Source organism: Podarcis muralis, chromosome 3 (genome assembly GCF_964188315.1).
Source record: "Podarcis muralis chromosome 3, rPodMur119.hap1.1, whole genome shotgun sequence".
Classification (NCBI taxonomy): domain Eukaryota; kingdom Metazoa; phylum Chordata; class Lepidosauria; order Squamata; family Lacertidae; genus Podarcis; species Podarcis muralis.
The window spans coordinates 32108978-32121210 of NC_135657.1; the positions used below are offsets into that span (position 1 = coordinate 32108978).

Genomic DNA, 12233 nt, shown 5'->3' on the forward strand with positions numbered 1-12233 from the left:
GATTGATCTGGATGTGATCACACAGGTTCATAAGTAATTACAGAACTAGTACTGTTGAACAAAATGGGACTTAGTTCTTTGTAGACATGTATAGGATTGCACTGCCAGCCAATTTTCTGCTGCCAAAGTCGAATTCTTGATGCATTTGCTAGGAAAATAGTTGTCCATATTAATGGTCCGTATTCTCCTAAATCCCTGCAGCTCAGTGAACGTGCCCGGGAGCGAAAGGTGCCAGTTACTCGAATTGGGAGACTCGCTAATTTTGGAGGTGAGTCTTTCTGAATTGTGGTGAATAAGACTGTGAATGTTGATGCTTCTGTATTCATCAGGAAGCTGGTACTTGAATAGAGAGACATGATGTATTTTAAAGGAAATTGACAGGGATGCAGCAGGATAGAAACTTAAAACGATACAAAGAGATAGGAGTGTGTCCAAGATGAGACTAGAGCTCTTGAATAGAGGCTTTAAATATGAATAAAAGTGTGTTAAGTACTTCAGGCATATGCACAGCCCATCTTCCCAGCCCATCAGCCAAGGTGGCTACCAGCAGTTGAAAACCCTCAATAATGCATTTTTAAAAATCCAAGTAGTCTCCCCCCACAAAAACTCCCACTTCTTTCTTTGTATACAAACCTTTAAACAGTGTTATCCTGTGCATATCTGCCTGGAAGTAAGCCCTGTTGAGTTTAATGGGACTTCACTCCAAGGTAAGTGTGCGTAGCTTCCTTCAGTAGCAAGTTTATGCACATGGTCTTTGTTTTGCAAAAATGACTCGAAAGGCGTCAGAGATGGCATAAAATGATTCAAGAAACAAGTGGCTTTCAAATTGCAGCATCTCTGTGGCACTGTGTTTTGGCTGTTGACTCCTAGCCCAGTCAGTATTACTCCAAATACTTGGGGCACACATTTTGTTTACAGAGAGATACAGTGGTGCCTCGCAAGACGAAAAGAATCCATTCCGCGATTCTCTTCGTCTAGCGGTTTTTTCGTCTTGCGAAGCAAGCCCATTAGCGGCTAAGCGGATTAGTGCTATTAGCGATTTAGCGGCTTAGCGGCTATTAAAGGCTTAGCGGCTAAGCTGTTAAAAGGCTATTAACGGCTTAGCGGCTTTGAAAAAGGGGGAAAAAGCGGGGGGGGGGGGAATGGCAAGACTTGCAAGACGTTTTTGTCTTGCGAAGCAAGCCCATAGGGAAATTCGTCTTGCGAAGCGCCTCCGAAACGGAAAACCGTTTTGTCTAGCGGGTTTTTCGTCTTGCGAGGCATTCGTCTTGCGGGGCACCACTGTACTATTCCTTTTAAGATTTACGTTTAAAAGGGAGGATTCTACCAGGTGTGGGACCCCTGCCCTTCCCCATCACTATAACACAATAGATAGAAAAGTTGAAGCTTGTGATATCCTGGCTCTTTAAAGGTACTTTTCTATATCTAGAACCAGACCAAGAACCCTCTCTGCACCTCTTTGAGCTCCCTGGAATCGCTAGCATCTTGAACCCTGTAGCATGATGAAAGGGTATCAGTTTCCCTTTGGTATGTTTGGTGTAGCGAGTGTGTAGACAGCCAACATGCGTCCCTGCTGTTTTGTGACCTTCCCTATTTATAGCTAGAGTTGGCACCTCTCCTTAGTATTCATTTCTCCAAGATGAGATCTACTTCTATATGCCTTTTGAACGATTCTGTCTATGTAGCAAAGTGTTAAGGAACTTGGCTTCTACAAGGCAAGGCACCTCAGGCCTGTGCAGTATACAATTTTACTTGAAGCAGATTCAAAGCTAGGGAACAAAGTAAACATTTCCCTGAGTTAGTACAAGAAATAATGCTATGAATGCTTCCTCCCTCCCTTGTAAATAAGTTTTGTGCTTGCAAACACTTTAATCCACATTGTTTAGATTGGGACCTCCTGAATACTTCCTCTTCCTTGAATATGCTCACTAAAGGGAATGTCTGCTGAGTTATTGTAGATATTTATGGTTCTGCTGTGGAACAATTGCAGATTGTAGCTGAAGGAGTCCTTTGGCACCTTTAAAAGACAGATGTCAGGGGCTGAATCTTATTTTGTCTTCTCTATATCAGCTATGGAAAGAACTCTTCAAGAATTCTCTGAGTTCAAGTGTTTTGTCACCTTTTTTTTTTTTTTTTGCAGGTGAGGAGTAGAAAGCTCTCTTCTGGGGCAGGGGTGGGGAATTAGATCCATCTGGTGGGTTAAACAGATAAATGATGTCAGTTGTATAGCAAGTGGGTGAAGATTGGCCAAAATGGTTTCACAGGCCAAATGGGGAGGCCTGACAGAGATGGGGAACTTTTTTGGCTCTGCACATCAGACTTATTATTGATATCAAGCTGTGTGCCACAAGTGTCTTCATGATCCTGTAGCAACAGCTTTCCCATTAGAATTTCCTCACACTCAAGCTTTAAATAGGAAATATATGCTTCTGTGCTGAGTTGAGAAGGTTTAGCTTTCGGTTAACTAAGTATATGCAGCAGATATTTTGAACCGTTGTCTCCAAAATGTGTCAGGAATGCATAGGAGGGGGATGACCATTGTCTGAAACTTGACAGGCCAGCCTTATGAATTGACTCAAACAATTCAGCAGGGGTGGTGGGAGTGCTGTAATCTGCTTCTAGCTTGGTGTGGGAACACAAAAGTCACTCTCTGTACTTAAACGAGCTTGGTATCTTAGTCAGTTTCCTTTCTACTGTGAACAGCTGTTTGCTGAGGCTGTCTTTAAAAGAAGCTTCTCCCAAAATAATTTTTCTCAGTGTTGAACTGGGCTGATTAAAAGTAGTGCCGAGCTATGGTTTAGCAGTATATGAAAGAGGCTTTAAGGAGTCTCTGGCTCAGTGGCTTCCACCTCCTCTGCCCTCATGTACAGTGCTTCCCTCCCTTCCTTGTATGAGGCAAACCATAGTTTTCTGTTTTGCATAAACCAGCAAACTCTGGCTTGCACTTGTCTTAGAGTCCAGCATTTCAAAACTATAGTTTATTGACTTAGACAAAACAGAAGACCATGGGTTGCCTGCAGCCAAGGAAGGAAGGAGTAATTGTATACTACAGAAGGGGTGGAAGAAGTGTATAAGCCCAAGAGTTCTCCCTTAAAATACCAGTTTTTACAGCAGACAAAGCTTTGCAGCTTTGTTTTGGCATCCTAGTCCTAAACAGGCTGATACATAAGTAAGTCGTATTAAGATCAGTGCTATTTGTCAGGCTCTGTGTGCATAGGTTATTCACTGAGCACAGAATGTGATCCTGGATGTAGGATTCACCAAACCTTCCTGAAAATATAACTTCTCTTAAAAGTTCATATGGCCCTCCTTTCTCTGTTTCTGGTTTACTGGTCTCAGTAAAAACAAAAACTCTCCTCATCTGCTATTTAAATATAGCTGCAGTGCTTTATATATATATATATATATATATATAAAAGAGTTAAGATCAACTTGGTTTTGGAGAAGTGAAAGCAATTAAAAAAAAGTAATGTAAAGTCAGAAATTGCAGAGCACTGAGATCTCTTTTAAAAATCAGATTCAGGCCCACAGTAATTGCAGTTGCACTCACTCTCTGAAGGTGTAATGAGGTCCTTGAAGAGTGTGGTGAACAGAGTAGTTCTTGACTTAGAAGTCTGGATCCTGATGATGCTGGCTGGTGCTTCTGCTTGGTGCTGGGTGTCTGGAGTTAATTCTGTTTTATTTAACATTTGCCACTGAATGTGTGGCGTCGTAAGCTGCCCTGTGACCTGATCTGGAGGAAGGGTGGGCTACAGAAAGCCTGGAAATCAGTGTAATGTGAACATAGCCTCAAGAGTCCTTGCGCAGGCATCATGTTCCCTCGTCACGTAACCATTCTCCCATGCAAACTTTCCTCGTCTTCACTTTTCAACGTTGGTTGGGATGTAGTGTGCCTTCTGCATCAAGGTTGATGTAACTATGTAACTTTAACCAGGGTTCTCAAACACTGGCTTAGCCCAATGGTCAAGGATGATGGGCTTTGTAGTCCAACAACATCCCGAGCCTGAAGATCACTGCAAGCTGGCATGGTCTTAAGCGGCTTAGAGCTTTGATGGCTAGAACCAGCACTTTAAATTGAGCCTGGACACAAATAGGAAGCTAATGACATTGATGTGGGAGAGCCCCACTGCATGAATTTGTTCACCTGCACCACCCTGCATGCCTAGTATGGACTCCAGCCTTTGTTCAGTCGGGTTTCCCTTGAGTCTTGTTTCCTTCTGGCTGCTTTTGCTAAAATGCATGTCACATTGGGGCAGATGCATGCAAACCTGCATGCTGTGCAACGTTTAGTTTTACTCGATACATAATCTGGCCTATATCAGTGCATTTTGAATTATGGGTATTGAATTGATTTAATTATTAGCGCAGCAGGTAAGCAGCACTGGTTGTTGGGTGGACTTTGCATGTGCCTGCCTCCACAGCTGGCCACAGAGTTCAGAAGCATAGGAGCTCCTCCTCTTCAACTGTTAGAAGCCTGTGAACAGGGGAGGGCTTGTTTGTTCTTCTGAAGGGAAGCTATGTGTGTGGGGTGGGTGTGTTTATGCCTGCCAAGACTCTGTGGCGACTCTGTAACAACAGGATTTTATTACAGTGTGAACAAGGTTATTGGTTGCATAGTTATCACTTGATTTTTCTGCTAATCATAGGCTTGTTTGCCAAACCCTACAAGGGCGTGCCTATCTTTCCAAACCAGCCTTCTGTTGTATTGCATTTCATATTTGCCCTTCACACTCCCTTGGTACTAATCTTCATGCATTGGTTGGACGGCAAATGAAAAATACATGGGCTGCTTTCAGTTTTAAGTTGGGAGGGACCACAAGGGTCATGTAGTCCAACCCCATGCAATGCAGGAATTGGACTAGATGACCCTTTCGGTCCCTTCCAACTCTACAATTCTGTGAGTCTAAGAAGCATTTTTTTTTTTTACAAAAACAAAAAACTGTTGCTGTTGCATTTCCAGATTAGGCTTTTACTTTATGCACTGATTTTGCATAGCATTCCCCGTATTATCTTCCGATCAGTTGTGATGCATTTGGCATTGCAGGGGGTTGGGCTAGATGACCCACAGGGTCCCTTCAAACTCTACAATTCTATGATTCTACAGTGAAGAAGTTGGTGAGGGGGCTTTAACATATGGTTACCAGATTTTTCTCAATGAATCCGGGGACACTTTTTAATTTTATTTATTTATTTATTTATTTATTTATTTAAGCTGCGTAGCAACAGGTAGTCAGTAGTGGGGATGGTGAGGCAAAAGACCCTGGCACACATGTATTTTGTATAAAGGTGCAAAGCCCTTCTTTCGCACCCTGTGAAACATAAATGCGCAGAGTAACAGGCTGGCTCCTGGCTGCTGAGGCTGCAGCTGCCATGTTTCCTGGGGACAGATTTGCAAATCTGGGGACTGTCCCCGGGAACCCTACTTCAACACAGGGTGGCCAAGTAGCCAAGCTGGGTTTGTGCTGGTGTAAATCAGCAGGTGGGAATCCTGCTGTTTGACCTGTTGTCGTGGTCCAACTGCACCACCCAAAAGAAAGGTTCCTATAATGGCATATAATTCCTTAAAAACAGGAACCCCCCCCCCCAAGAAGTAGATTGAGAATCGTGAATTGGAGCATGTGGTGCAAGAATTCAATTCTTATTTAGGTCACTGTCAGATGTACAAAAAACTCTGCAGGCTTGAAAATACCCCTACAATGTTCTACTGCTGTTTCAAAGAGCAGCACCACCAACCTGGCTTTACAATGCAGTCTGTTTGCAAACACTAAGGCGAATGCCTCCCTTGAAGGAGAATGGCCTTATCAAAATAAATTGATAATGTAAACAGTTCTAAAACAGTGAAGCAAGATATGCCTCCTGATTAATATTTAAAAAGCCAACCATTTGGAGTTGTTTATGACATGGGCCTATCTTCGGCTGCTGTGGTTCTGGGGAGGGAGGTGAGTTTATGTGATAATTAAGGTGGAGCTGTGCAGTTCAAGGGAAAGTACATATTGTACACGTCTAAACATTATCCAGTGGGGAAGAAGAGGTGTTGAAGCTGGATAAGTCAAATCAAAGCGCATGTAAATGTCAAGTTCTTGGCTCATTTAAACTGCTGGCATAACAATAGGTTGTTTTGCATTATAGTTATATAATTACTTTCTTATTTAATAAAATATATCCCACTCTTCTACCAAAAGTTCCCAGTGTGGCATATAGCATAAGTTCTAATTAATAAAAAAGCAGGTACAGCCAGTTCTAAAAGCCGTAACAGAGTACCCAAAGCAAGAAGCACAAAGAGTAAAAGATGCTAGATATTGAAATCTGCAACAATAAAAAGGCTGTTGAAATAAACACGTCTTTCAATTGGGAGGGCATGCAACAATCATGGCACTGCCACAGAGATGGCCCCATATCTCATGCTCACTTGCTTAATTTTTTTTGACATGACTCCAAGAACAAAGGCTTCTGGCATTGATCTTCATTTCATGATTGACCTGTATGGGAGCAACTCATCCTTAAGCCAGCATTCTTCAGTCTTGGGTCCATTGATCAGTGGTTTTCACCCAGTGTGCCGTGGCCCCCTGGGGTGCCTTGAATGATGGTCAGGGGTGCCACGGGCAACCCTCTTTCCTTCCCTCCCTCCTCTGATGCCCTCTTGCATCTCTGCATCCAAAAGGCTTGCATGGCTGTTCGTTGCAGCAGCCCTGGCTATAAGCTCCCCAGACAAATGGTGCCTCTGGAACTGGCCAGGGGGTGCTGGTTGCCAGAAGCTGGAGCAGCCTCGGAGTAAGCATGCAAGCAAGCAGGCCAGGGAGCCCAGCTAGCCAGCCAGCCAGTCCGCCAGCCCTTGCTGTTGGGAATGGACAGTGTGACCAGGTACCTGTCTTTGGGGTGGGGGCGGGGGGCAGCTCAGAGACCAGGGGCGGCAGCAGTGGCTGCCTGGAGGACTCCCAAGGAGAGGGGAGAGGAAAGGAGGCTGAGGAAACACTCCACAAGGGAGGGTGTTTGCAAAAAGGGTGAGAGGCTGCCAGGCAAAGGGTGACATAAATGGGCTCCTGAGCCCCACAGGGGTGCTGCAGAAAGAACGTAGTTGGTCAAGGGAGCCGTGGACTCAAAAAGGTTGAAAACCTCTGCCCTAGATGATGATGGACTACAGCCGCCATTGTCCTGAGACATCTTAGCCAATGGTCAAGGAAGATGGGACTTGTAGTCCAACAACACCTCAAGCCTGAAGATCACTGCCAGCTAACATGGTCTTAAGCTGTTAGGGCTTTGAAGGAAACTTATGACATGGATGTGAGAGAGCACCACTGAGTAAATGCAACACAGGTAGAGAAGTAAGATTTATCCCTCTGCATCGCCCTGCAGGCCTAGTAAGGGCTCCAGTCTTTGTTCAGCTAGTCAGATTTGCCTTGAGTCTTCTACCAACTCCTTCATAAAATTCTGGCCTTTTCTTTCCTCCCATGGGGTGTGTGGATATACACATATATGTTAGTGGTAGCTCCTTGCTGATGTACTTGCAGATGAAGAGGTGGTTAGAAGATCTGCCAACCTAGTTATGGAGATATGAATCCTGTAGCTTTGGGTTATTATGTCACTCTGAACTGCTACTCAAGTGAGGATTGCTGAAATATCTCCTAATTTCATTCGACACATCCGCACTCAAGGCAAGAATATAGAGATTCTCTTCAGATTTCACCTCTGCAGATTCCAAAATCTCATTCTCTAAGCAATTACGAGCTAGGTTGGGTATGGAACAAACAGTTGGTATTTCATAGTTGTTGATGCTGAACAGAGCTTAGCTGGGTGTTCCCTGTGTTATTTTGTGCAAATATTGCATGCATGTATGTGCGTGTCTGCATGTGTGGCAGAATGGTACTTATCTTCCACAGCCATCATGCGGAGGTGCTATTGCATTAATTGCACTTGCAAATTGAGGTTTTCCATTCCAGTTCCAGCCTGTGCAACTTTCCCTCCCCTGTCCTGCATTTGACTGCTCTAGATTTAATCATCTTGTTATTAAATTATTTTTGGAGAGAACTTATCATGTAAGAACTTGAGTTGCCAGATCCTCCACCTAGATACCATTAAATGCTCCAAGGTATCAACACCAGGGCAAATATGCTGTTGGGGAGGTGGGGAGGTATAAGCTATGTCACTCATTCTCCTCCTCCAGTTGCCCTGGGGTCAAATTTGAGCACTGCTGGCCACAGTAAGGTAAAGGGTAAAACAGATTGTGGAGGAAGGTCGAAGGGACTGATGAAATGTTGAGGATGCCAGATGAAGTGGGGTATCTTTTATTTCAGTTGTGGAAATAACAGTTGCATTAAACAAGCATGTGGGGATATTTAAAGGTCTAGGCACAGCCTCCAGGATAGTTTACTGACCTCCCTAATTTTTGCTGTGTCAGATCAAAGACGCTGTGTGACTAGTACTAAACTTGTCCTCATTGATGGACAACCTGCAGTCTCTACTACTGTCCCTGCTTGCCCCTTTAACTCTTGGTTTCTAAAGCCCTTTTCTCTGAACAGAAGATGTTTCCTTTGGACAGAGGTTTTGCTGCCCTGGGGAAAGTGGGCACAGCATGCCTCTGAAACTGAGCGGAGCGGTGCTGCATTCTTTCCCTTTGTGCTCTGTAGTCAAGTTTAAACCGTATTGAATAAAGAGCTACTTTGCCTCTGCTCATTAAGCCACAAAGATATGTAACCGCATACAGATGGCATTTTATCCCGCTGCCTTTGACTTTCTCTTGTCTCTCTCCCCCCCTTTCCTTTTTGTCCATTAAAGGCTTAGCTGTTGGTCTTGGCATCGGAGCCTTGGCAGAGGTTGCGAAAAAGAGCCTTAGATCCGAAGAGCAGAATGGTGAGTGTTCCTTTGCTTACTGCTAATACAAGCATCCGGTCGTGTCCTTGTCCCCAAACACAATTTGCTCTACAAGCGCACAGAATCACAACTAAAGGAGGGGCAGCACGACACTATAGTCACTAGGGTAGTTACTAATAAAAGTATTACAGTGTTTCTGCATCCAGATTCCGCTCTCCCCCTGAACCTACGCAGCAACTTTCAATTGTTTTCCTCTTTGAATAAATACTTCAAGGAATAGTGGTGATTCAGTGCATTTAAGGAAAGCAAATTCCCTTCCTCTTGCCCCTAAAGCAGGACAGGAGAAAGCTAAACTGTGGAGCAGGGTGAGCTTGTCCACCCCTTCAAAGAGTCCTCCTCTCTACTGACCCTGATCAACACAGAAGCCCGCTGTCTATTTGCTCAGGAAAATGAATGACTTCGTGGCTGCCTGTCCTGTTTTGCAGCAATCCTTGAACTTGAAGTTTGCCTTTCTGGTTCTATCCTTTCAGATGATTTAATAATAATAATAATAATAATAATGGTTCCAGTCCTTGTTTTACCATAAATAGATCTCTTGTTTGTCTTGGCATTGGCTAACGACAAGTCACTGAAGTGAAGGTTATATAGAATATATCTGCGATAAGGGGTGAAGTGTTATTGCACAGCAACAGCAATGAAGTCATTTCTGTACTTGCATCTGATCTTGCCCGATGCAAGTTCTCAAACTCAGGAGGGGTCAGCCAGGGCTTCGGAGAGAGAGCTGGACTTCGTCCTGCCCAAGGTGCTCATACCGCTTAAAAGCAAAATGGATGCACTTGGATTAGTTTGGGAAGAGGAGGACTGTGCCAAATTTACATCTTGCTGTCTGCTGCAATCTGCTCTGATTGTATATTTTATCTTTATGAATGCTGTTTTTATTGTGTTATGCGGGCTGGTCTTTGACCGTAATAAATTATCTATCTATCTACGTCTTGCTGCCAGAAGCCAGACCTTCCACTTTTCCTTTTTGTTGTTGTTGTTAAGTAAAGTGTTTCCCACCTTATTTCCCCACTCTTCAAAATATTATAAGAGAAAGCTGCCCAACACTGGTCAATGGTCAAGGTGTAACTCTGACAAATCTGATTCACGGGATGCCTGGTTATGGCTGGTATTTAATCAGGGATGTGTATATTTGGCTTCTCTTTCTTCCCCACCGGTTTGCTACATGTTAAAAATGTGCATCTGGAAAAGTAACCTGAGAGTAGTGGCCTTTAGTGCCATACCTAACTGTGACTCCACCAAGGGTCCATTTTCCCTCTGTAACAGGGCTATATTACTGAAAGATCTCTGGTTGGCAGTGGAATTGGCCATGAAGCCAGCCTCGTGCTCAATAACATTGCAAGGGGCTGGCTTTCCGCTGAGCATCTGACCCATTGACATATGTGAACACCGATCCTTCCTTATGTGTGCCCACCCCCAGCATAGGGAGGGGTGACCCTCAGCCTGATTTTATGCGGCCCTTCACCTAATTGCAAAAGCTCTTGGCAATATGCCCTTCTGCTTGGCAGATGGCAGAGAGAGAGAGAGAGAGAGGACTGTGGCTGCCCATTGCCAGTTTCAGCCCTGATAACTGAATGTTACGCCTGTAAGAACAGGATGCTGGACTATCTGGGCCATTGACCTGATGTAGCAGGCTATTCTTGTGCTTCTTACATTACCTGACAGCTACACATGACTTGCTGTCTTCTCTGGTAGGCTCTCCAAGGTCTCAAGCAGAGATTTCTCTGTCTTAGCATTGGAGTCCTTATAACTGGGGTTGAACATGAAAGTTTTAGGAAGGGGCATGGAAGTAGTGGAGCATCTGCTTTGCATGCAATCCCTGGCATCTCCAGGAGAGTCACTCCTGGCCAGCGTAGACAATACAGAACCAGAGAGAGCAATGGTCATGCAGCTTTCCTGTGTTTGGTATGTGAAGTGTGAGTTCTGTCACTAAACCCTCTTAGCTTAGTCTTGCTCAATCTGCGATAACCTGTCCCTGCATAATGTTCCTCCCGTAATTATAGTAGCACTTTCTTAGAGGTGCATATTATATTTGGAGAAACTGTTAGTTCCTTCCTGAGAGTGCAGATGGAATTTATCTGATCTCTCTTGATGCCCTAAACTTTAGCATCTCAGTTACAATCTTTCCAGTATGTTGGCTCCTGTTTCCTGACAGCAAAGCTTTCACTGTTCCCATCAGACAGGTTCACAAATGTGTGTTACCCCATGCTGCTTGGGTAGTATGTGAAAGTGTCTCAGTGCATATATACTCCCTTGAATGGGACTCCCCGCTGTGCACGGAGCAAAACTGGGGCATGTAGAACAAGAGTTTAAAGTCACCTGTGGCCGACCTTAAATCTCCTGCAGAAACGTCAGAATTTCTTGCAGAAATATCAAGCTGTACAATCACAGAATCTGTGCACAGGTTCAAAATATATATTCGAAAAAGCATGGTGGCAGATCACCCTGAATGGCTCTGAAGGCATTCCCTTGCAACTCTCGTTCCTCTTATTGGAGAGAGCTTGTTCTTAAAGAAAGATTGTGTAACAGTTCTGTTTACATTTTTCTGTTTGCCAGAGGTACCTTGTATAATCGGGCACTCCCCGACCTGCATGCAAGATCAGCCATACTATGAAAGGGTGTAGAACTTGCTGTTGCTGGCAAAAACAGCAAGGTGAGGTGGGAGCAGCTATTTTTATGGGATTTGGTTTAAGGAGACATTGACCTATCAAGGGCGTTTTCTGTTAATTTGCTAGTGTGTTTAAGGAAGAAAAGTAGAAATGTGTGTGTAGTGGTCAAGCTCATGAGACTTTTTTCCTGACCACCTGTAGATTAGCAGTGGAGGAACCTGTAGTCCTCTCAGTTCTGTTGGACTTTGACTCCCATCATCCTCACCCAGCATGGCCTAGTGGTCATAGAAACTGGGAGTCCTACATGGAAGGCCACTGCTTCCCCACATCTCTTGTTATAACTAAAAAAATGATTCTACATTCTACAGAGGGCAGGATTAGTATGGAAAGGATAGATCGCTGGTTTTAAAAGTGAGGTCTGGGTTCTTTCGTCGATTCTGCAGCTCTTCCCTCTTTCCAGGGAGAAGCTAGGAGGAAAGGGGTAAAAAAAGGGTGAGGCAGAGACGTGAAGGATACTGCCTGTTTGGCTGCCTGGAGTAGAAGACCAGAATGGGTGAATTTTAAATCGTGCTGCCTCTCATTCAGAGGATTACAGGGAAATCAGCCTTTAGAATCATTCTGGAAAGAAGATAAACATCAGTTGTTCACAGCTGGTGTGGAAAACAGGGGCAGTAAAGTGGGACAGGAGATTTAGGCTCAACACTCAGAAGACAACCTTTGTAATCCTATAACACGGTTTAGGCTGATACAAGGTAG

General features: G+C 44.2%; 1 protein-coding gene across 2 annotated transcripts in view; it reads left to right on the forward strand.

The window, feature by feature from the left end:
• Positions 1 to 12233, forward strand: part of COQ8A (coenzyme Q8A) — a 56720-nt gene that overhangs the window by 25397 nt on the left and 19090 nt on the right. For both annotated transcript variants that reach the window (XM_028724494.2, XM_028724495.2), the window contains exons 4-5: positions 202 to 268; positions 8773 to 8847. In XM_028724494.2, the coding sequence (XP_028580327.2) occupies positions 202 to 268; positions 8773 to 8847 (142 nt within the window). The remainder of the gene's footprint in view (positions 1 to 201; positions 269 to 8772; positions 8848 to 12233) is intronic.